This window comes from Festucalex cinctus, chromosome 14 (assembly GCF_051991245.1).
Source record: "Festucalex cinctus isolate MCC-2025b chromosome 14, RoL_Fcin_1.0, whole genome shotgun sequence".
In the NCBI taxonomy this organism is placed as follows: Eukaryota; Metazoa; Chordata; class Actinopteri; order Syngnathiformes; family Syngnathidae; genus Festucalex; species Festucalex cinctus.
This window is the reverse complement of record NC_135424.1, coordinates 4,994,415-5,020,576: the sequence shown is the minus strand read 5'-3', so window position 1 is coordinate 5,020,576 and position 26,162 is coordinate 4,994,415. Positions and strand designations below refer to the sequence as shown.

The window sequence follows — 26,162 nt, the reverse complement described above, 5'->3', positions numbered from 1 at the left end:
TTTTTTTTTTTTTTTTTAAACGACCATGTATAGTAAGGCATTTTTTTTAAACGACTATGTATAGTAAGGCATTTTTTTTTTTTTAAACGATCATGTATAGTAAGGCGTTTTTTTTTTTTTAAGACCTTATGACTATTTCTTTTTTTTCAACGACCAAGTATAGTAAGGTGTTTTTTTTTGTTTTTTTTTAAACGACCATGTATAGTAAGGCTTTTTCTTAAACGACCATGTATAGTAAGGCGTTTTTTTTTTTTTTAACGACCATGTATAGTAAGGCATTTTTTTTAAACGACCATGTATAGTAAGGCGTTTTTTTTTTTTTTAACGACCATGTATAGTAAGGCATTCTTTTTAAACGACCATGTATAGTAAGGCGTTTTTTTTTTGTTTTTTTTTTAAACGATCATGTATAGTAAGGCGTTTTTTTTTTTAAGACCTTATGACTATTTCTTTTTTTTAAACGACCAAGTATAGTAAGGTGTTTTTTTTTTTTTTCTTAAACGACCATGTATAGTAAGGCATTTTTTTTTTTTTTTTTTTTTTTTTAAACGACCATGCATAGTACGGCATTTTTTTTTAAACGACCATGTATAGTAAGGCATTTTTTTTAAACGACCATGTATAGTAAGGCGTTTTTTTTTTTTTTAAACGACCATGTATAGTAAGGCGTTTTTTTTTTTTAAACGACCATGTATAGTAAGGCGTTTTTTTTTTTTTTTTACACACCTAGTAGTTCAATCCTGGTGAGGACCGTACGGATTTGTTTCATTCGATAAAGGAGTAAATTAATCAATCAATTTACTTAAGATGAAGTATCAACCTGTTATTAAATTAGCTTCAGTCGTTCATTCACTTTTGGAGGTTGAGTGCTAAGGTTGATAACAACTTATAAGAATGACAAGAATAGAGGAATCAAGTTTACAGAATTTAATTTGACAGAAAAAATCAAGGGTTCAATCAGACAACAATTGCCTCTGCCAGGCGCAGGTTACAATGAATGATTTTGACAATCACAAAGTCAGATCTATCAAATCTAAAATAAATTCAATAAAAGAAAATACATAAGAAAATGTAAAAAGTCAAAAAATAAATAAAAATGAATAAGACAGAATCAAAGATAAAGAAAGCAAAAGTGGTAATCTAAAAAACATAAATTTGAGCAAGCAAAATGAGAGGTGATCAAGCTCTAAATTGGATAAGACAATTGGGTTTTTGGGATTTTGGGCAGGTGACTAACTCTTCCCTCTATGCACGCGTCCCCTGTGATTTTCCCTTACTTATCTTATCACTTACATAATTTAACTGAATCCAATGTAATTGGAAAACCCCTTCTAGCAATGAATACAGTATACGAGCCTGTAAGCCGGATGGAGGATTTCCCTTGTCAGCCTGTCCTCACCGGAAAGCAGAGGCGGAAGAGCCCCCGAACCTTGGAACTAGCCATATTAATAACCTCGGCTGTACCGGGTAACCAAGCAACGGGTAGACACCCTAGAAATTCTTCGAACTTTCCTCTGCGGTTGTTTGACACATTTTCAACAGAGCGCATTCGCAAGCGCGGCTGCACCTGCTTAGTCAACCGCAAAGAACATCTCCTATGCAGTTCTTTCTGTATGTCTCACTTTGCATGCTCAAATGTCACCACTGTAGTTATCAATGTAAATCTCAACTCTAATGTCAGTTTAATCAACACACAGATATATGAATGAAAAGATAGCAATTTTACTGCCATTATGCTGTTAGCCAAATAAAATGTATAACATGTAAATACAATCATGCTGCCCCATCCCTCTCACGTAGACAGCAGGTGGATCTTCGTATGGTTTCATCACGTCTGGAGTTTCACTGCTTGAGAGAACAATGTCACCTAGGTTATTCATTTACACATATCGCTGTTTCAAAGCCTTGCTACTAAAGCACAAAATGAATAAAAATAAAAAGTTATCTTTTGACTTAAAGTCATGAAAGAATAACAGGTACATCATCTTCATAGAACAAACAGCCGAGTGTTCTATCTTTTGTTCGTCATTATGATTTTCTTGTATGTCAATAATATGTGTCAGCATGTTAAACTGTCATTTAAGCATTACTTCAGTGTGTGCATGAATTGTAGGCCCGGGTGGCAAGAAAAGGGTTATGATCTCTAAATTGACACTCTCGTTCTTAGCCCACATTAAATAAATATCCTACTGTTTCATCTGGCATGGCGAACCTACCGGTCTATCGGACACAATGTATAGTAAGGGTTTTTTGTTTTTTGTTTTTTTAAACGACCATGTATAGTAAGGCGTTTTTTTATTTTTTTTTTTTTTTAAACGACCATGTATAGTAAAGGGTTTTTGTTTTTTTGTTTTTTTTAAACGACCATGTATAGTAAGGCGTTTTTTTTTTTTTTAAACGACCATGTATAGTAAGGCGTTTTTTTTTGTTTTTTTTTAAACGAGCATGTATAGTAAGGCGTTTTTTTTTGTTTTTTTTTAAACGAGCATGTATAGTAAGGCGTTTTTTTTTTTTAAACGACCATGTATAGTAAGGCGTTTTTTGTTTTTTTTTAAACGACCATGTTTTTTTTTTGTTTTTTTTTAAACGACCATGTATAGTAAGGCGTTTTTTTTTGTTTTTTTTTAAACGAGCATGTATAGTAAGGCGTTTTTTTTTTTTTTAAACGACCATGTTTTTTTTTTGTTTTTTTTTAAACGACCATGTATAGTAAGGCATTTTTTTTAAATGACTAAAAATGCCTTACTATAGTAAGTAGTTTTTTTTTAAACGACCATGTATAGTAAGGCATTTTTTTTTTTTTTTTTTTTAAACGACCAGGTATAGTAAGGCTTTTTTTTTTTTTTTTTTTTTTTTTTTTTTTTTTAAAACGACCATGTATAGTAAGGCATTTTTTTTTTTTTTTTTTGAACGACCATGTATAGTAAGGCGTTTTTTTTTGTTTTTTTTTTAAACGACCATGTATAGTAAGGCGTTTTTTTTTTTTTTAAACGACCATGTATAGTAAGGCATTTTTTTTTAAACGACCATGTTTTTTTTTGTTTTTTTTTAAACGACCATGTATAGTAAGGCATTTTTTTTAAACGACTAAAAATGCCTTACTATAGTAAGTAGTTAGTTTTTTTTAAACGACCATGTATAGTAAGGCATTTTTTTTTTTTTTTTTTTTTTTTTTTTTTTTTTTTAAACGACCATGTATAGTAAGGCATTTTTTTTGTTTTTGTTTTTAAATGCCATTTTTGGCAGTCAAACATGAATATTTTGCCTATAAGGCGTTTTTTTTTTGTTTGTTTTTTTGAACGACCATGTATAGTAAGGCATTTTTTTTAAGCTGTTGAGGAAAAAAAACGAAGGGGTTGTCGGTCGATTCACTGCGTAGATATTATCACTCTCTCTCACTTACAAATCAGCACCAAAAACACTTGACAATCACCACATTGGTTTTGTGGTTTAAGATCTTCAGCAAGGTCAAAACCACCAAATATTATATCGTCAAAAATGGATTTACCACCAAACCATATCAAGTCACCCATCTAAGTGAAGGTCCTGATGAGGGCTTCTCAGATCTGTAATTATTTTGTCAGTCTGTCTTCATGAGATGACATGATGATGAAAAAAAAAAAACACGTTTTGGGGGTAATGTTAACCAATAAAAAGGTCAGAAATCTATTTGCAACAAACCACTTCAAGTCATACCTCAAACTAACGATCTTCATGAGAGAATTTGGAATATGTATTTTATTTTGTAAATATGTCCTCATGGAATGACATGCTATCCAAGAAATATGTTTTTGATTAAAGTTTACCAGTATCAAGGTCAGAAATTTAGTTGTAAAAAAAAACCTACATCAAGTCACACCTCAAACTAAAGGTCATGATGAGTACTCTCCAGATCCATAATTATATTCTCAATATCGCCTCATGGGATGATGTGATGATCAAAAAGCCTTTTATCGATTTTTAGTTCACATGGAAGACAGTCAGAAATCTCTTTGCAACAAACCACATCATGTCACAACTCAAACTAAAGGTCATGATGAGGACTCTCCAGATCCATCACTATGTTGTCAATATATCTTCATGGGATGATGTGAGGATAAAAACATCAACTTAAAAGTTCGCCTGGAACAAAGTCAGAAATCTCTTTGTGACGAACCAAATCAAGTCACACCTCAAACTAAAGGTCAGGATGAGTACTCACCAGGTCTGCGTTTACTTTGCTGGTATGCTCTCACATTGTCGCACAATGTTTGTTTGTTTTTTCTTACTCTGCAGTGACTCCTTTTGTGCTTTTAATTTCACACGCTATTATTACAATCCGCTTATAAATCTTCATACTGACCTTAAGTGCGCTCACTGCTGCGAGATGGTCAAGTTTCACCTTTCAAACAAGCTGGCGTCTGCACATTTTCTCCAACAGCCTCGCTCGTCACATTCATTCCCGCCTCATCAGCGCCTTGGCGACAGGCCACGCCCCCTCAGCGCTTCCGTTCGTCCGCTTGGCGCGCTGAGAAGTTGCCCAAATTGGATTGCGAGCTTCACCTGTAACGACAGCTGCCTAATTGTTTGTCCTCTCGCTTTCCAGGATCAATGGGGAGGAATACGGATCGAATTGTAACCAGGGAATATCCAAACTGTACAAACGTCTAAAAAAAAAAAAAAAAAGACGCGCACACTGTTACCCAGTAAGTACACAAAACGTTGTGTTTCTCATGTGCTGCGATTGTTCGCTTTGTTGGCTTCTCTTTTTAATAATAGTTCTTTCATGCTGATAGTCGCTATTGTTCAGTCATGCTTTCACGCTCTTCAAGAATAGAATTGAGTACATCTACATTACAGTAATTAAGCTAAAGTGTAGGAAGTGTTTCAGGGAAAAAATGAAGTATTTAGTAGGAAATGGTACAAATTTTTTTTTAAACTGGACTCCACAATTATGACAAGATTAAAGCCGTAATTAAAAAAAAATAATAATAAAATAAATTTTATTTAGTTTTCCCCCTTTTCAAAAGTATTTCTAAGCCCCTTTTGTCACTTCCTGTCAAGAAGCATCAACTTTTCAGACGCTAGCTAGCTCGCTTACTCAATTCTTCACTTAAGCGGTAAAACGACTTCTAACTTTTTCATCTGTCGCTTACAGTTGAAGTTTATGCTAAACTGGCATGTAAAGAGAAACAGAATCAAATTTTGTATATTTAAACACCAAAATGTTCACCCAAATCATAAAATTTGGCGTAGCGATAGGCTGCTAGCTTAAAGCTAGCGCAGCAATACGAATTTCTGTAGATGAGCTACGCCGCTCGCTCATTAAGTTTGATCTTTTTTTTTTTTTTTTGGTCAACAGTTAAAGGGATACTTTACTTATTTAGCCATTTTTGGCAGGCAAACATTAATATTTTGCCTCTAATAAATTTGATATTTTGCAACTTGCTGTCGACTGAAAATGACATCACAAGGGCTCAGGTAACCAATCACAGCTCAGCTTGTGAATGTCACATGACCAAACCTAGAAAACAGGTGTTACAGGTTACCTGAGCCCTTTGTGATGTCATTTTCGGTCGACAGCAAGTTGCAAAATGTGTTTTTAAAGGTACTAACTGTCCATGAAAAATAATGAAAATATCACATTTATTATAGGCAAAATATTAATGTTTGACTGCCAAAAATGGCTAAATAAGTAAAGTATCCCTTTAATTCACTAATCCAAAACTAATCTTTATCCATTTTGACATGATTACGCCCTTTGCCGTAGACTGAAAATTGACATCAAAGTGCCGCGAGCATCACAGCTCGCCTGTTTTCTGAGTTTGGTCAAATTTGGCGACGTTCGCAATTCCAATGTAAACGTAGCTGTATTCTCTCTGATCTGCGGGAACAACAATATATATATATATATATATATATATATATATATATATATATATATATATATATATATATATATATATATATATATATATATATATATATATAGTTATACTTATTGTGGGGACTTCACTGTGCTTGAACAAAGCCCAAAGTGTGCCATTTTTCTACTAATTACGCCTCAATGACTTTTTTTTTGTCCAAAATCCTGCAAAATTGTCATGAAAGTGGCCTGTCATAACACGACGAGATGAGCTCGAATGCTGAATCAGCAGACATTTTGTAACTTGACAGATGTACATAAAATCAAGAGAAGGATTGTAAATTTGGATGGATTCGTTTGAACGCATTGTTTCCATGTCTAATAATGTCTCACTAATGAACTACTGTCAGCATTTTTACACTAGCATGACATAATTAACTGTAAAAAATAAATAAATATATATATATATATATATATATATATGAAAATAATAATATATTTAATGGTACATTAGGGTGAGCAATTGTTCTCTGTCCTAGTGATTTTAAAGCTTTTTTTTGGCACATGAAATAAACATGAACGAAAACACCTTGTTCTATAGTCCACTTGTGCAACGGCCAAACAACGTGCATGATCTATTACTGATGACTTTTTTTGTGTTTGTCGTTTTTCTTACTGTGAGTAAGTACATTTTGAAACTGTTCAGAATAAATGTATTTTTATATGATGCTGGTTTTTTGCTTTTCTATTAAGCAGATGATGAAAGCTAGTCATATCATGACCAAAAAAATAAGTTTTTGGTATTACATGGTCAGAAATGTATTTGCAACAAATCACATCAAGTTATACCTCAAACTAAAGGTCTTCATGAGACATTTCTAAATATGATGTTACTTTGTTAATAGATCCTCAATGGATGACATGATGACCAAAAAAAACCAAACATGTTTTTGGTTGCAGTTGAGCAGTGTCAAGGTCAGAAATACATTTGCAACAAACCACATCAAGTCACACGTCAAACTAAAGATCATAATGAGAACTCTACATATCAATAATAATTTTGTCAATATATCCTCACTGGATGACAGGATTACCAGAAAAAACAAACAAACATGTTTTTGGTTACAGTTTACCAAGATCAAGGTCAGAAATCTATTTGCAACAAACCACATCATGTTATACCTCAAACTAAAGGTCTTCATGAGACATTTCTAAATATGTAGTTACTTTGTTATTAGAGCATTAATGGGTGACATGATGACCAAAAAAACAAAAACATGTTTTTGGTTACAGTTGACCAATATCAAGGTCAGAAATATATTTGCAACAAACCACATCAAGTCACACCTCAAACTAAAGGTCGTAATGAGGACTCTCCATATCAATAATAATTTTATCAATATTTCCTCGCTGGATAACGTAACAACCAAAAAAACTTGTTTTGATGTCACAGTTTACCAATATCAAGGTCAGAAAAAAAATTGCAACATGCAGCATCAAGTCACACCTCAAACTATAGTTCATAATGAGAACTCTCCAGATCCATAAATATATGATCAATGTATCGTCTTTGTATGATCACAAAAAACAAAGGATATAAAAAGTCTACACACCCCAGTTCAAATGCCACATTTTTGCAATACACAAGACTCACTTTTACCACCATTAGTATGACCTTTCACCTGTATGATTCAATTGGATGATTAAACGTAGTTGCATAATTGTGCACACCCGCTCATAACTGGCATGTGTGCTGTGTTTTTAATGAACTAATCACATTCAAACTCATTACATGGGAGTCACCTGCCGCCACTTAAAGTGCCTCTCATTGACACCAACTCGATTTCAGCCTTTTCCTGGTATTTGCTTTTGCTCACTAGCAAGATTTTGGTACTAGCACTGACTGCTATTTTTGAACTGTTCATAATTCCCTCCAGTACGATTCAGTTTTTTGCCACTTTGTCATGTCATTTCCAACTAAAACGATATCGTGTAGCTCAAAAGGTAGCCAGGGTTGAAATCATTTCACTTATATTACAGCTGTCAATGTCAACTCTTATTAATTTAGTCATTTCATCAGACTCAAAATATGTTGTCTGCGTCAAAAGTGAGCATATTTCCTTCATGTGTCTGATGAAAAATACTTTCCAGTTTAATTGGAGCCATTCCTAAGGGACGATTTGAAGAATTTCATCAAAAATATTCTCCGCACGTCAACAAGGCCGAATTACCTTCCGACCCAATCGACCTGCAGCCTTTTTTGGTCTAAACATCTCGCACCAATCTTCATCACTCCCGTTTGCCATGTGCGCCCTGGGAGCCTTCTTGGAGGCGTCCTTTCTCCCATCTCCGCTCTCTCTCTCTCTCCATCTCGATCTAACTGCCGGGAGATGCGCCGGCAGAGTCCAATCTAATTGAACGGTGACAACAATCGCTAATGGATGCTCCGCCGCCGTAATGTCGCACTCGATGAAAGGAAACAACGCTCATCAATTCCCCGCATTGTGGCGCCCGCCCGATTGCTGCGGGTTATTGTGCGCGCGACATTACTCATTCAAGGTGCGACTCCCAAGACTTTCTTCCCGGGGAAAAGGGGGATAATTAATTTGTGGCGCAGCGGGAGAGTTGGGTGGAAGTGGCCCATTTGATTCCCGACGCTACGTGCTGCTAATTGTCCTCAGATGTCGTCGGACGCTTTTTTGCAACTTTTGCTGAGAGACGAAGCAAAGTCAAAGTCGCCGAGGTTTGGGTGAACACTTTTTTTTTTTAAGTTCCATTTCGATTGTTTTCGCCCCTGTGGCATGAGAATCAATTGTGTGCTGTGAATTTTGGTACTCTTAAGCCACTTCTTTATGCCACAGAAAATATAAAAGCATGCAAAATTTGATATTTTTTATTTATTCGTTTTCATCCCCTAATCTATGCGATGCTGAAGTTAGCCTGTTTTGAGGGGTGGATAGTTCACACATACACACACACACACACAAAAAACAGTTTTGGGACTATCACGACAATGGGCGGAGCTACAGGGTGGCAATCAGTTGCCCCAACTCTATGAAAAATAAAACAATAAATTGCTAAGCTACATCAAGCCTTTACAAAGACAACATATTTTCGTTTGTGGAAGCAGCAATTCATTGGTACCAAGGTACCAAATACAATTGAAGTTTAAAAAAAAATAAAATAAAATAAAAAAAATAAAAATGTACAGTTCTAGTAAACATTGCTGAACTCTACTTAGAGATACTTGACTCGTTGAGCCATTTTCAGCAGTAAAAATTTAATATTTTGCCCAAAATTAATTTGATAACTTCATTATTTTTCATGTGCAATTAATACCTTTTAATTATTTTTTTCTTAACTTGCTGTCGACTGATGATGACATCACCTGTGCTGAGGAAGTAGGTAATGACCTGTTTTTTTGGGGTTTGGTCAGCAAACTGAACCATGATTGGTCGTTGCCTACTTCCTCAGCACAGGTGATGTCATCATCAGTTGACAGCGAGTTTTAAAAATTTAACTTGCAGTCGACTGATAATGACATCACCTGTGCTGAGGAAGTAGGTATTGGTAATGACTCCCCCCCCCCCCCCCAAAAAAAAACAAAAAACAAAAAAACAAAAAACAAAAACAAAACAGGTGAACCATGATTGATCGTTACCTACTTCCTCAGCACAGGTGATGTCATCATCAGTTGAAAGCAAGTTTTAAAAATAATATGCAAAATATTCACTTTTTACTGCTAAAAATGGCTCAATGAGACAATTATCCCTTTAACAGTTGTATTGGGTTAAAAAAAAAAGTAATATAAAGTTATATGAAGCCATGATAACATTATGTAGTTTTAAAACTGAAATAATTGTTCACATACCACTAGAGGGAGCCCATGTGCCACAAGTGGCACACAGACCACACTTTGAGGAAAAACTGGCATCAATCAACTAATATTTTTCATGTTTTGACTTTATTCTGCAAAAAAAATAATAAACACCAACAACCCACTGAATAATCACATCACGTCAACTGAATGAGCCACTGAGAACTGAACATACTGCAATTGACATTCTTTTTTTTTTGTACAATATATAAAAATGTACAAAGCAGCAGGGAACAAAACGTCATGCAAGTCCACAAGTATTCGCGTGAAAGAACCCGAGCAGAAAAGTCGTCAGTGATGTCGTTCGTCCCACGACGGTCACTTCAAGTTCTCGGGCCTCCAAAGCAGCGTGAGAAAAAAATATAAAAAAGTGCCTTTGTCCATTTGTCTTACTGACAACATAACGCTGACGACACTTTAAAAAAGAAAAAAAAAAAAAACTTGATGGAATTCCAGCATGTATCCCAAAGAGACGGTGGCCAACCACGCTGGGCGATCGCGTAGGCTGAGCTTGTCTTGACAGCAGATACGTCTTCTAGCGACTACGCTGCCCTCGCGGCCACGTGGACGGGCAAATCGGCAACCTGTTCTCCGCTGTCTCCTCGGGGGCCGACCTTGAGTTGGCGGGTTCGTCTGCGTGGATGCAAACTGACGACACTTCCGCGTTTCCATGCTGGTATGTTGCCGTGATCAGCAGTTTTGATTGTGGACAATTCGAGTCAGTAAAAGCAACAACAACAATGACACGGAATTGAGGCTTTGGCGAACCAGGGCGCCCCCTCTGGTTGCAAAGTGTCATTTATTCCTGTTTATGGGCAAATGAAGAAAGAATCCACAACTAAAGTGTCAAAACTCCTTTTATGTGGCCCACTAAATTGGGTCAACTTGTTTGTACTTTTCTTGATAAATGGATTTGTTTTTGTTTTGTCTTTTTCATTTTGGCAGAAAAAATTCTCTCTTTTTTTTCCAATCAATTCTCCAATATTCGCTGTGTTTGTGCTCTTTCCGAAATTCCCTAAAATGCCACAAAATGGTGCTCAAATAATAATAATAATAATAATAATAATAATATCCATCCATCCATTTTGACCGCTCATTCCTCACAAGGGTCGCAGAGGGTGCCGGAGCCTATCTCAGCTGGCTTTGGGCACTAATACTACTACTACTAATAGTAATAATAATAATAATAACAATATTTATAAGATTTTTTTCATTATTATTAAAAAAATAATAATAAGTAGTGTTGTTCCGATACTGATACTGCATTAAAACAGTGGTATCGGTATCGGTGAGTACTCACAAGTAACATGCCGATACCATTAATTCCAACCCTAATATAGGGTTTTGGATGCAGCATCTTTTCTTGCTCATTCACTTATTTATTTATTTATTTATTTATTTATTTATTTATTTATTTATTATTTATTTATTTATTTCATTTATTACTGATGTTGCCTATTTTCTCACATAAGAACAACATGGGATTATCTATTTTTTGATTTTTTATTTTTTTGGGGGGGGTTATCACATTAAATTTATTACCAAAGACTAAAACGAAGCACATTTTTGCTATAAATAGTTTTAGTTAGTTTTGTAAACATAAAATGTAGTTAGTTTTCGTTTTTTTCAAAACATTTTTTTTTTTATTTCACTTCGTGAACAAAATTATCTTTTCAATTTTAGTTTTAGTTTTTTCGTTAGTTTTAGTTTTCACAACTGCATAATGATTGTTAGCGGGGGGAAAAAAATGCTAGTATAATATGCAAAATGTTGACATTTTGGTCCAGATTGTTTGTCAAAACGAAAAGCACAAATCCATTTAGCAAGAAACACGAAGATGGCGCACTTTGTTGCTTTGGTGGACCACATAAGATGTGCTATAGAAAAAGTGTTATTTTCCAAGTTGTGTACATACATTACCTTGTCCATATTCCTCTTTTTTTGTTTGTGTACAGCAAAAATGAAGAAATCCATCTGACTGTACTTTTTTGAAGGAGTACACATCCAACCGCTTCCATTTTTTCCACGTACTGTACACTATTTACATACAAAGATGAAGGTCCTTGCAAAAAACAAAACAAAAAAAAACAAAAAACTCCAGTCAAAAAGGAGTCCCATTTTGGAGAGCGGGCGCGTATAAATCTGTACAGTCTCCTCGGAGGGGATTAGGCGGGCGGGCGCGCCGCAGCGTGAGCCACTCCCGTCCGTCCGCGCATGGCTAGCAAAAAACACTCGAGAGCATTCATCGTGACTGCGCTGGAAGTAACTGCCAAGGGAAGATGTATTGCTTTGGCGCGCACGCTCCACATTAAAACACATGGGGCGCTTCATCACAGAGCTTGATGTCTGTGTGCGATGGCAGGTAGCCTGGCCGGGGGGGGGGGACAAGAGAGGACAGACACAGGAAGAGTTTTATGGACTCATTTGCATAAGGAGTTTGTTGTTGTTGTTTTTTTTCCATGTGCGCACGTGTGTGCGTGCGCAGGCGAACGCATTCATCTTGGACGGGTCAACTGTTAAGCTGCGGCGGCTGCGAGTAAATCAAGCCAGGGTGGCGAGGATGTTCCTTGATGAAAATGCTTTCACCCTGTTCGCCGCGCTCCCCGCGCGCTAATTATTTTATTGGGACAAATAACTCACCCCCCCCCCCCCCCCCAAGAGCGCATTTTCGCTTTACCTGCGGACGCACACGATGACAGACGCTATAAACTACACACCGAGTCAACTACTAAAAAGAATACGAGAGGCAACGGGTATAAATATATATGTAGATTAGGGTAGAGGTATGCATCCACTCCACCAAAGACGATTCAATCATACGATTCAAGGAAGTAATGATTTTAAAATATGACCATTTGATTCTGTTCCGATTCAGTGGGATTACGGTTCGATTCCGTATGGTACGGCCGTAGCTTTCGTCACGTTTATAAATACGCAAGCGCCCAAGTTAATTCCGTTCAAAGAAACGACAAAACATCAGCAACATTAAACCGATTGATATCTGGCATACATCTCTCATAAAAGACGATTCGGTTTGTATCTCGATACACATGATAGCATATATTCGATATTCTGGCTATCCCGCTCAAGGTCTCTGCACTAGTATGCCCTTTGTGGTAAGACAATTCAGTACACTAGTAGAACAACTATCCAGCTAGTAACATTTATTGCACCACTATTAGAGCTGTCAAAATTAACTCATTCACACCCAGGACATATTCGCTGTTTTACTGGATTTTGACTGATTTTGCAAGGCCCATAGAATATTGTCCTATTGCTATAAAAACATGGAACGTACCAAAAAGAAAGATTAAAGTCTCTTCTTTCATCAGGAAAAAAAAAGTATGTTTCTATCGGTTTCCATTTTGCATCAATTAGCATTAGAATATAGAATATTAAAAGAGCTTTTTGATCGCTTATACTCTGCTGCCATCTGCTGTCCGTTTTTTGTAATAACTACCATTGTTTCAAGCATTCTCTTCAGTTCAGAGGCTGCATCAAAGCCAAAACATATAAATACATCTTTGGGAGCATGGTAATCTTTAAAATAGAACGTATTTATACGATCTTGGCAGTAAATGAGTTAATCGATTAATTGACAAGTTATTGATCATCAAATTAATCGACAACTATTTTATTTTATTATTTATATATTATATTTTATTTTTTAAATTGTCCAAATCCTCTGATTTCAGCATATCAACAGTAATTGTTCACTGATTTCTGTAGTCCTTCATGAAAGAAGAAGCCTGATCATCTTCTGTGTTTAATCAAAATAAAACATTTGCACACATCTGTTTTTACTTTGGAAAACAATGACATAGTTCAATGTCAATACCCCCCACTATATGACAATCTGCACTGTATTATTATGGCGACATTTTTCTAGTGGGGCAAAACTGTACTAGTTGAGGTCCGCTCTCTACTAGCACTACTAGCGAAGCGCTTGTTGTCAACTATCTGAATTTTAGCAAGTTATTAGTAGTGCTAGTAGCATGCAGATGTCAATTAGTGCACCGTTTTGCCTCACTCGTAATATGCTAACATGTACTTTCTTCCTTTACTTCCTACTCGTACGCAGAAATGTCATTTTGGTGGCAAACAGTCGTAGCGAACACATTAGGCTACTAGAAAGACACTTGTTGTACAAGTATGCTCTAGTTGTTCTACAAGTGCACTATTTTTTTCTTACTAGTGATGACAAGGAGCATACTAGCTCAAATATATATATATATAAAAAAATGAATACAGAAATCGTTTCTTTGCTGTTTTAGTTAAGTTTCACTGACACACGTCCATTTTGTAAAAATGGGAGAACTGAGGATCATCTTTACTACCTGCAATGCTTAATAACACTTTTCAGACGGGAACACATTTTCAGAAGAAGATTGATGAACGTGACAATATTTCCATTATTTTGAGAACACTCCCTTTTTTTCCAAACGGTCTCTTTAGATAGCGCGATAACGCGGAATGATGTCTTCTTTGTCAAATGAATTTGAATCGAGCTTTTGAAAACGCGAGGAACAAACATTACCTTCAACTTTCCAACGGCGTCTGTTTATTCAAAGGTTAAGTTATGCGCGCGAGTAATAAAGCGGCGAGGCCATTAAGCGCCAGCGATGCCGAGGTGTTTTGTTTCTTGTAATGATGCTATCGCGTCAGCCCGCATTAATCACGTCCCGCGCGCGCTCTGATAAAGCTAGCTAGCCTTGAAGTCCTTTGACAGTCTTTTCATCGGCCTCCTTTTTTGTACTTTTAGTAGTCGAGTCAGTGCCGATTCCTAGTGCGGTGAATTGCTTCTTTTTGTAACATCGTACAGAAAACGAACACAAAAAAAATAAAAACAAACAAACAAAAAAAAAAAACAGACCTCTGCTCTTTGAATCCAGCTGTACATCCACACGGTCCAGTGATGTCATCTTCTGCTTGTCGGCTTTTGTGTCCGCCATGGAGGCGACCGAGGGCACAACCTCTTGTTCTTTGTCGGGCTGCTCCGCGGTGTACGTGTTGAGTCCTGGGATCTTCCTGGAGGTGAGGGTCAAAGGTCAAACGCGACATATTGTGGCAAATGGACTTTGAAAAGGCAGGCAAACGAGGTTAGCTGCTAGCTGGCTAAAACGTTAGCCACTGCGTGTGTAATTTAGCGGCATCATTTGAGGCTAATGGCATGTCGGCTTAAAAAAAAAAAAAAAAAAAAAAAAGTGCTTTTGTTTACTATATTTTGTTTGTTAATTAAAGCAGCAGTGTCCATTCTCCCTCGATAGTAACCATGTGTTATGAATTACATTTACTTCTAGCTAGCAGTGCTAGCTAAATTAGCTGAATTAGCTAAATTAGCTAACAATGTTTACTTGTCAAACAACAAGAAGTTGTGAAAAAATCCTGTAACAACAAAACCGTCAATATCAAAAAAGCAATAATAATAACAAAGAAAAACAATCAAAAAAGTCATATGAACTTCTCCCTCTAAAGGTTAAAGTCCGTATTTGGCTCATCCTGAAATTTCACCCGAAAGCAAGAGACTCCTTTTAAAAAATAATACGATTGGGGAGGAAAAAAAAAAGAAAAAAAAAGGCAAGTTAATGGAGAGCTGCCATCAAGTGCACAGCGCTAATGCTTCCTTCCACTAAACATAATGCGTGGCACTCTATTTTTAAGGACGCCGGAGGATTGCTTGAAAGCGGGGCAACTGGGGCACTTTGCGGTCCGTCGGGCATCGCGCTTGCACTTTCGTATTGTTCACCTCCGTCTTCAATCAATTTTTCATCCCCCCTCAGACGCACACCAACGTTCTGCCTCCAACTTTTCATTTTTTTTGCATTTCACACACTCCCATTGCATTTTCGTTCGCACTTGCGGAAATAAAAGTTCACAGCGGCTAAGTGACATATTTTCCTGAAATATCAACCATCCTTTTATAGATGACGTGTGGTAATTAGTCAGCGGGTGCGTCATCCACTCCCTCAAAAGAGAAGACTGTCTTTTCCAGTTTCTTTTCTGGTAGGGAGAACGAGATAGTCGCTAATTATCTTCGTTCGTAGACGCAACTGTTCATTATATACAGGACCGAGATGCTCTTTTTGTGCTTTAAGTAGTGGTGGTCTTGTGGAAGCTATACAATTCATTAATACATGAATATAAATTAATTAATATTGACTTTGGAAATTTGGCAGGTTGTTTATATGCATTTCTGTTATGTACAAAAGCACAATATAGTATTTTTATTTTTATTTTTATTTTTTTATTTTTATTTTTTTAGCATGAGCTCATTTTTTTTTCAATATTGTGACTTTTTTGTATCGTGACCTTCTGTAATGACTGGGTGATGCCAAGGCTATGTTCGGGTCATGCAAGGGTTATGTTTGGGTCATGACCGTCAAGTGTCTGTTTTGAACTGATGTAACCGACATCTAGTTTCAACTGGTCTTAAGCTATGTGATGTCAGGAGTTATGTGATGTCAAGAATCTTTAATCTCTTTATCTGGTCAACAACCAATCAGATAATTCCATGTCAGTCCTGTTACTCACATGTCTAGCCATAGCCAATCTGATCGATTCACTGTCTATATAAGCCTAACTGAGAAACGTGTCGGATTATTCCTCTGTCCAGCTGGCCACCTGCTCCTCTTTTCCTCGATGCCTTCTCGTTGTTTCTGGTCAAGTCAAGTTAGTTCCACGCCTCTTGATGTTATGCGAAAAAAGTGTTAAACTCTTATTTGTGTCTGCGCTTTTGGGATCCAACCTCAGCACATAACACCTTTATATCGTGATAATATCATATCGTGATGTTTGGATATGGTTACATCCCAAATTCATACAGTGACGGCCCACGCGTGGGTGCAGGCTATTTCCTGCGCACGCCGGACTTTCAAACGCATGTTGCCTCAGGACTTATCTCGTCACCCTTCGCTGCCATCCCGGCGGGCGACGCCTCACCTTGGGCGTCCGTGTTTAGCATTTCCGAAAGGTCAAGCCTCACATTGTCACGCGGATGAATATTGATAACTGCGGGGCTTCGACACCCATTTGGCACTTGGGGGGGGGCGCGGGGTGAAGAATTGATTTGGCTGTCATTGGCTGTAATATTGCGCAGATTGAGACAGAGGGGAATCGTCTTATTCCTCGCAGCTATCATTGTGTCGTCCGTGTTCATAACTCACAGATATGCGGCGGCTAAATACTTTTCAGGGAGTTTAGCGCTGAGGTGCTTGCTGATAGGTGATGGGGCGAATTTAAATCAGGCAATTATGACAAAATGTGCACACATACACGCACATATGCTATCTTTCTGCAGGAACCTTGCAATACAATATATTTTTTTTTCCTTTACTGCTCTCTATATGTGCAGAAGCTCGCTTGGAACTCATAACGTGAAGAAAAAACACATTTAAAAATGAACCAAGCAATGGCTTGTAACTTGAGAAAGTCGTACACTGGGGCACTTGTAAAGGTCAAGGGTCAAGGGACCACTTTATACAGTGCATATGGGCCATTCCACTGAATCGGTGCCATTTGAAATAGAATGCATACATTCACAATAAAATTAACTTGAACAAACTTTTTTTTTTTTTATTAACTGTCATGCACATTAATCTAATTGCATACTTTAAACGTGCAAATAATTTAAACAAATTTAGACTACCTTGAATTTTAAAATCCTTTAGAAATGTAGATTTTTTTTTTAACATATAGACTTTTTCCTTAATATCTCAATTATAGCTTATGTTTGGAGGGGAAAACAAATCTAAGTACAAAAATCATTTATTTTTTATTTTTTAATATTTAATATTTTCAAACAGCCCCTAAATAAAGATTAAATAAAATCAAGCAATTTCAGCTCTGACTTGGTGTCTTAAAATCTCAGCTCAGTCCTCTTAGTCTATATATATATATATATATATATATATATATGTTTTTTCTTAATGCACTGTAAATATGCTTAGCATTACAATACATGACATTTATGTAAATGCCAACAGGCTACATTTGATGTATTTGCTAATTCTAATGCTAAAAATGCACTTCTGTTACTTTAGTCCTTTAGTTTTAATAATAAAATTTATATTGAGATGACAAGCAAATGGCCCATAGTTGCATGTATTTTTGTTTTTAAATGATAGTAAGTCATCGCTGGCGTCACGCCGAAACCTCATAAGTCACAATTTGGTACATTTATTATTATTATTATTATTATTATTTATTTATTTATTTTTTCAAAAATCTACACTATTTGGTGAGTCCACAGGTGGGACTGTTTTTTTTTTGTTGTACTAATTATAGATCAATTTAAAGTGTTGAAAATGGCTCACTCTCTTTGATGGTGTAATTTTATTAGTAAAACAAATATGTTGTTTTATGGGTCTCCTGAAAAGTGACTATTTTGGAGGTACAAGTTTTCGGCGCGACGGCAGCAAAATCCGAGTCAAAAATTTGGCTTATTTTTACCATTGCATTTCCTCATTTTTTTTTTTTTTTTTTTTTTTTTTTCATGTACTGTACCTTTTGAATTTGTATATGACAAAGACAAGCAGACCCATGAGCGCGACGGCCACCAGCATTATAATTGCAGTGCTGCTGTGGCTGCTATCGCTGCCGTCCACCAGAGGAGCTTCAAAGGAGAAGAAAACAACAGCGAGGCCAAACGGCAATTAACAAACACCAATAACACACGAGTACAAAAACATCCGACCCGTGCGGTCACCTGAATGGAACCCGCGTGTCCCCGAGGTGTGCATGCGCGCTCACCTGGCGACAGTCTGCTGGCGTAGACGTTCACCTGCACTCCCGCCTTGAGTGTGAACTGGACCAGGTCCTGGTTCAGAGCACTTAGCAGCACCTGAGAGAGCTGTGAGGGAGGGAGGGGAGGGAGGAGTGGCAAACGGTTAGCGGCGACGCCGGCACCATCAATATTTCAGCCTTAGTCATTTTCCTTCAGCCGCTTGAATTATGAATTTTTCTTCTGCTTCTTAAAGCGGAGCAAATGTGGTGCGGGTGGGAGGGGACAAAAAAAAAAAAAAAAAGCCCAAACAGCGAGGAGCCAGCACGCGTTTGATGCTGATGGAAGTCCTGTCAGGTAAAGGGCGTTTTGCTTTGGTGAGTCGCTGACATTTCAAAATAAATATATATCAGTTTTTGTCTTCTGTCGTGACAGATGTGATTTGTCTTTTGTAACACGTTTCTAAAGTTTAGTCAGCAACGTTAAATTGAACTCTTAAAAGCTCAATTCGGAATTTAACCAACTCAATTTGTTCTGTACTTTAATTCAGTCATTTATTTTGCTTGGCTGCACTGCTTCCATATGGAATGTGTTTATTATTTATTTTTTTTGTCCAATCAGATTTCAGCCTCTGTGCGTTGCCATGTCAACCAGGGTTATTATAGTTTTGGAATTTTTCATTTTAGTTAGTTTTTATTTCATTTTGAGTTTTGTTTTATAAATTTAGTTAGTTTTAATTCGTTTGCAGGGTGGTTCTGTTAGATTTTATTATTTTTATTTATTTAATAAATGCTTAGTTTTAGTTTTGTTTTAGTTAGTTTCAGTATTAGTTTTAGTTTCAGTATTAGTTTTATTTTTAGTTTTTCTTTAAACGTGCATTACTTGTGCGCAACATTTTAAAAAAAAACACCATGGGATGATGTCATCTGAAGGTGCGTTTCCATTGGCTGCTGATAGATGACACTTTCAAATGTCCTTATTCCAGTTAATATTAAAAGAAATCTATCCTTAAAATCACATTTAAAAATCATCCCCAAAGGCTCATGCATTAAATTAATTACCAAAGACTAAAAAAAAAAAGGACATTTTTTATATAATTATAGTTAGTTTTAGTTTTGTAAACATAAAATGTTAACGGAATTGTTTTTTGAATTTTAGTTTTTTTTGTTAGTGTTAGTTAACTAAAATAACCTTGTCATCAACATAATCTGCCCATAAACAAGTGCACAAGCAGCCAGAAGAGGGCAGTAGAGTAGCCAAAAAAATCATAGACAATTAAGAGTTCATGTAAAGTAGTAGTCGCACTAATTAACTAATCTAGTAATTGGTGAGTAACTTCTAAATATTTTTTTAACCAAAGAAAATGTCAACTAAACAAAAATATAAAATACAAATTGATATTGTCCAACATCACGATAATTGAAACTGTAATACATTTTTGGCTTTATAAAATAACCATCTGCTATCATGTGACTGTTTGGCACTTTTTGATTGGTCATATCGAGTCAAAAAGCACTTGAAGTTCCACTGGATTGGTGAAACTGAGTCATGTGACAGCGACTGAGCAGGAAGTCTCTCTTACAAACCAAACCTATGGATCGTGCAAGCAATAACAGATTCAGGAAAATAAAAGTAGTGAGCGGAATGTAGTGTAATCAAATAGAAGTATCACTTCTTCTTAACACAAATACTCGAGTAAAAGTAAAAAGTATGTTGAAAATATGCTACTTAAGAAAATGTAGCACGCTAACCAGAATAGAAGTTATGTGCTCCCTCATACGTGTTCCAATTATGACATCTTGAACCAAGTGGAGCTATTTGAAGAAGGGCTGGCTGACTCCAAAGTCAAGTAGTGCATTACAGTAATCCAGTTCTTCGTAGAGTATGTTACAGGACTAGGTAAATGCTGGTTCCTTAACTGCTCCAGTTGATGTACATAGCACAGTTACGTGCTCGCAGACTGTATTTTATAACATATTAATGCTTTCTGTAATTGCACCGTGCTAGCGGTGGTATTGAGAGGTAGATCGAGTCCTCCCCGAAGGCCCGGGGTCCCAAACGCCCCGCCCACCGCTATTAAAGTAGCCCGCCTACACGAGGTCGTCACGCAACAAGCGAGCCCGTCCCGACTTGTCAGGCTTCTGCCTCAATAAGTCCAGCTCACTCCATCTAAAATCTTTCCACTGGTTAAAATTAGAGCGCACGACACACTATGAATAATTACTTTTTGTTCTAGTGGCATATCAGGGTCAGTACATCTATTACACATTTTAATAAGCCTTTCTGCACACATTGCACATGTGTATGTGTGCGTTTTGTGGAGGGGCGGGGCTGAGTGAAGTGAAGATTTATGACCCTATTGTCCGGGTGCTTCTGCCAGGTAATCAGACGGGCTTACGATAAATACATCACTTTAATTCCCAATCCAGGACTCCTGCCCCAGTTTGCCTCGGCGCTTGCTGCCAATTATACGATGCATCAGTGTAATTAAATACCTATTAACTTTGTTCGAGACGGAGCGCGAGGCCCGACCGTCGTGTTTACTCGGGCCACGCCGAGGTTTAACCTGCTCGCAGGGGGGAAAATAAAAAAAATGAGCTCGTCTCGCTATTTTATTGATCGCCTTCGCAACAGAGGACGTCTGGAGAAGATTAGAATTACGATGGTTTTGCTATCCAAAAGTATGTTCTCGATGGCGCTTGTCCTCATTAGGGTCACGGGTAAACTACAGGAGGTTATCCATGCTGACTTTGGGGCAAGTACACCCTGGACTGGTCGCCAAACAACCATTCACACTCGCAATCTCACCTATATAGACAATTTGGAGTCTTCATTGAGCTTAAACATACATGGCCCGAGTTGAGATCGAACACAGGACCGACTGTGAGGCAGACGTGCTAAACCACGAGCCCACAATGCTCCCATTCTTCTTCTTCTTCTTCTTATTATTATTATTATTATCATTATTATTATTATTATCATTATTATCATTATGTAAATTTGCAGTTGAAAATTAGTTTTAAAAAAAATGGATGACAAACACCTACAATCATGTATACTGTGCCCTGTATTCTGGATTGAATAGTCGTGTTTCTATGGGACGACATTGCCCTCTAGTGTTGAGATGGTGCATTACACTTGAGTGGACGCTATCAGGTCACACCATTAGGTACACTTGCACCTTGTAAATTGTCATTGAAAAATATGCCACATGTTGAAACAAGGGCAAAGAAATGTATTTTTGTCGGCTCTGGTAATGATAAAAAAATATATATATACATAAATTGATAAATAAAAATAAATAAAAAATAAAGTAAAAAATAAATAAAACAATTTTATATGACATTCTAGTTCGTAGGTGTGAGCGTGATTGGTCCTTTGTCCTTAAAAAAAATTATAATAATAAAATATAAAAAATATAATACAGTATTGGGTAAAAAACAAACAAAAACTAAAAAAGAAGTTTAAGGGGGGGAAAAGAAGGTAGTTGGGGAATTTAACCAAATGTTTTAAGTTGTTCTTTTGTGAAAGTTGGATTTCCCACATAATAAAAGTTACAAATCCGTTTGGCCAAATGTATTAAAAAATAAGTAAAAACAACTCAGCAAATTGATGAGGCGCAAACAATTTGCTTACTTTGTTGTACTAACATTGCTGCCATAAATATCGAGAAATTACATTTTTTTTTCTCGAACTTTGATGACTGTTTGGGCCATAAAGAAGTTGTGTTTTATTTTAGTGTCAAGGGGAAAAGGAAAATTCATTTATGTACATATATATGTACATATCTTTAAACCACAATTGTGATTTCAAATCATGTACAGTAAAACCCACATTGAGATATGTTTCTAATTTTATTGTGACCTCCTTTAGCTACCTGAGAGGGACAAAATATTGGAAACAGCTCCCAAGTATGACACAGTGCACTTCCACATTGTCGTAAGCTTTAAATACATGTTTTTTTTTAATACTGACTTTTTTTATATACAATATTAGAAGTCATGACAGCGTGCATGTGTTGATACAGTAAATTGACGAGATTCAATGTGATTACTGTAATGCAAATGTCACACAAATGATCATGAAATGATTAAAATGATTAATAATGAAACTATTATTCAAAGTTTGTGTTGTCCACTAATTTGTTCTACCCGCTCACACAGAAGAAAGTGTCAATTATTAATTGATGTATCTTCAAGTTTGCTTGATGCAGCTAATTACGCACATTGTTGGTGCAAGTTACAAAGCAATGCACATCATCCCACTCCAATTTGGCTTTCTATATTTAGAATCAAACGCTCACACAGAATTATTTATAAAAATAACTTCTTTTTTTTTATGCCTTCTCACTGAGTTTTCAAGACAGAAAATGTGCGGAGAGAAACGCGTGTGAAATGTAAAACAGCACAACGCTGATCAGTGAGAAACGCAGCTGCTTGATTTTCTCGCCTCTTAAAACAGATTTGGATTTGAGGAGACGAGTCGTCCCGACTGGCCAAAATAAACAGGTAGGAAATCAGATCGTTTTAAGTTGCGGCATATGGAGTTGAAGTCACGGCGCAGATTTTGCCTTTTGAAACGTAATGAAGGGGTAAAGTGTTGTTTAATGGATGTAGTCATTGAGGTCCACCTGCTGTAACGCAATTTTAACTTTAACTGCGGATGCGGTAAAAATCACTTTGAACAATTTAAGGCTTCATGAGCTAAAGATAGCGAGCGACTTTTCCACTCAGTTTACTTCATGTTTAGTATTGGCAGAATATTACAAAGGTATACGTGTGCAATCTCAAACGAGACATATGTGACAGAATTTACCTTGACAAAGACAATACAGTCGACCCCCGCTATTCATTTAAAAAAAAAAAAAAAAAAAATGCAGATAAATATTAAATACCCACAAAAAAACCTAAATTACAACATATGGAAAATCTAAGATACACTTGGAACTATTGTTGTTCTGATACCGTTTTTTTGGCCCCTGATACCGATTCCGATACCCAGCTTTGCAGTATCGGCCAATGCCGATACCATACCGATACATAAGCTTTTTTTTTCTCAACATGAAACTGTCCGGCTATTGGTTCAGAGCATCTGAGATCAGCATGCAGTGAACAAGTCACATATCAGTGAATGTCATGCACGAGCAAGACACAAGATGCTGCATCCAACTTCCTATATTAGCCTTGGAAAAATAGTATCGGTATGCTACTTGTTAATACTCACCGATACCGATACCACTGTTTTAATGCAGTATCGGGGCCTCTGCCGATACCAGTATCTGTATCGGAACAACACTACTTACAACATATTGATGTAAACTAATATGTAGAATATATCATGTGATTTTAAATACCCAAATAGAACCATAAAAGTAACCTAAAAGTGAAAGCAAATGAATTTTCCTATTCTATGTTGTGTCATATGTACAATACATATATATATATGTACTGCATACCTGTTCCAGGTGTTTCCGCTTTTCAGCCATGGTGCCGCCTCTTCGCCTCCTCTCGGGAACAATAAAGATCTCGGCCGTGGTTGGCAAACCAGGAAGCACACTGACCAACAGTTGAGCCTCGCTGATCCCGGTGACCTTTCAATAACGAGCACAACAACAATCCCAAGAAACTCATCCAAATATGATACAACTGCGGAAACCCCCCCCCCCAAAAAAAAAAAAAAAAAACGACTGTTGGCTTTCTGCTTCGTGTCTCATTTGCCTAAGTAGCATTCACTGTCAAGTCAGGACACACAAATCAGCGCAAATACGCCGGTTCGATCTGACAGTCTTTGCTCGGGAAAAAGAAACAAAAAAAAAAACAAGAAAAAAAAGGGCAGCTTTTAGTGCATTTGTGCTGTAAGCAGAGGTCCGCTGTCAGAGGATTCCACGTTCTGACAAGACAGAAGGTCAAAGTGAATGTTTTATACACGGAGATATATTTAGAGAGCGCTATCCAGGTCTTTTACATAACCGGCTGTCTTTTGGACGTCGACTCTTATAATGAGACATATCGAAGGTTCTGCCGCTCTTTTGAGGATGGTCGGCCGTGTCGAGAGCGGGCAAACGTGTCACGACATGGACCGAACTGCTCTTGTTTTGTGGAGCTGTGAAAAGAGCGAGGTGGTATAATAACTGCGCCGTGGAATTATGACGACCTTGACGCGCAAGGCTGGATTTACACTGACACGGTTGGAGTCATACAATTCAGATTTTTTTTTTTTGCTCTCAAGTGGCACAATTGGAAATGCGTCATGGAGCTGTGAATAGAGAAAAAAAAAAAACAAGGAGCTGGATCGTCTCAGTTTGGAATTAAAAATGTGGATAAAATATATGGATTCATTTTGTAGCTTTTCTCTTGGCTGCTCTGCTTACAGTATTAAAAGTTAGATTTTAATTTTTTTTTTCCATCCAATCAGAAGTCAGTGTCTCTGTTGCTATGGCAATCTAATCTAATGCCCGGCGCCTTCCAAATCAGTAGTGTTGGCCTATATTCGCAAATAGTGTTAATTTCGTCAACGAAAACTAAACAAAAATAATTTCATCAATGCACATTTTTCACTGGACTAAAACTAAACTTGACTAGACTAAAACCTTCATTAATAAACAATAACTGGAACTGAATCAATCTGCATTTTCATCGACGAATGAAGACGAGACGAGAATCTATGGGCATTTTAGTTCATGAACAAAAACCAGATGAAAATTATTTGATTTTGTAAAAAAATATATATATATATATATATATATATATATATATATATATATATATATATATATATATATATATATATATATATATATATATATATATATATATATATATATATATATATTTGAAAAATAAGATAATGGCTATAACATTCCAACAATAATGTTAATCCGACCACTAACTAATGCTTGCTAACTTACTAGCTCGTAGCATGGAGCCATAGTAGCCACTTGTTGATATACTTTAATTGTGTGTGAAATTGTTTTTCATCAAAAAGATTAGAGAAAATTGTATGTGAAATAGGTGGATTAAGTCCCAGCAGGGAGACCCGCAAACACACAAATCGGTTATACCCTTCTCAATGTGTGAGTGTCGTTTTTGTAATACACTGCATGATGCGCACACCCACGTCTGGCCAACAGCACGAATAAACACACCCACCGTAAATATAAGTAACCTGCAGTGAAAATTCATATAATGTCCATTATGGTACATTAGTAAGTTAAAAGTGATTCCTTTTGAGCAGAAAACTTTTTTTTTTTTTGTGTGTAGACAGTTTTGAAAAGTACTTCAAGCATATTTGTGTAGGCGGTCATTGCAGAAGGATTCCCAACCCAAGTCAGCGTTGCGCAAATGACGAAAGAAAAGTGACATTTTTTGTGGCCCTTCCTGACCTGGACCACCGAGCGCTTCACCACCCGCCCGATGTCCGCACGCCACTCAGAGAGGCTGGGATTGGCGTCATCCAGATTAGAGGAGAAGGCCAGAATATGGGACTGGAAATAATCTGGGAAGCAAAAAAAAAAAATAAATTACATTGTTAGCATCTTTAATTGCAGCATGGAACCCAAATGAATTGTGATTGTTAGCTTAAACGTGTACGTATATGCTTAGCATGTCTGGCTCACAGTTAAGAAGTTCCAGTTTCAAACCTCGGTGGTTTAAGTACTCTGACTTTCCCAAAAAATGTATGATAGGCTAATTGAAGACCTGAAAAATATATTGTAATCTATA

The 26,162-nt window shown here is 36.8% G+C and overlaps 2 protein-coding genes across 4 annotated transcripts in view; one reads left to right on the top strand and one right to left on the bottom strand.

Moving 5' to 3' along the window:
- The window catches only part of LOC144001384 (VPS10 domain-containing receptor SorCS3-like), a 78,184-nt gene extending 72,807 nt beyond the window's left edge, over positions 1–5,377 (top strand). Inside the window, exon 27 of the mRNA XM_077495645.1 lies at positions 4,586–5,377. Within this exon, the coding sequence (XP_077351771.1) occupies positions 4,586–4,650 (65 nt within the window). The 3' untranslated portion in view covers positions 4,651–5,377. The remainder of the gene's footprint in view (positions 1–4,585) is intronic.
- Positions 5,378–9,790: 4,413 nt separating this feature from the next.
- The window catches only part of LOC144001330 (VPS10 domain-containing receptor SorCS1-like), a 120,731-nt gene continuing 104,359 nt past the window's right edge, over positions 9,791–26,162 (bottom strand). For 2 of the 3 annotated variants that reach the window (XM_077495551.1, XM_077495550.1), the window contains 6 exons: positions 25,823–25,935; positions 23,897–24,031; positions 18,471–18,570; positions 18,225–18,333; positions 14,596–14,750; positions 9,791–12,089 (listed from right to left, as the gene is read on the bottom strand). In XM_077495551.1, coding sequence (XP_077351677.1) covers positions 12,031–12,089; positions 14,596–14,750; positions 18,225–18,333; positions 18,471–18,570; positions 23,897–24,031; positions 25,823–25,935 — 671 coding nt within the window. In that variant the 3' untranslated portion in view covers positions 9,791–12,030. Of the gene's footprint in view, positions 12,090–14,595; positions 14,751–18,224; positions 18,334–18,426; positions 18,571–23,896; positions 24,032–25,822; positions 25,936–26,162 lie in introns of those variants that run through there. The other variant, XR_013278450.1, reaches the window with a different exon arrangement.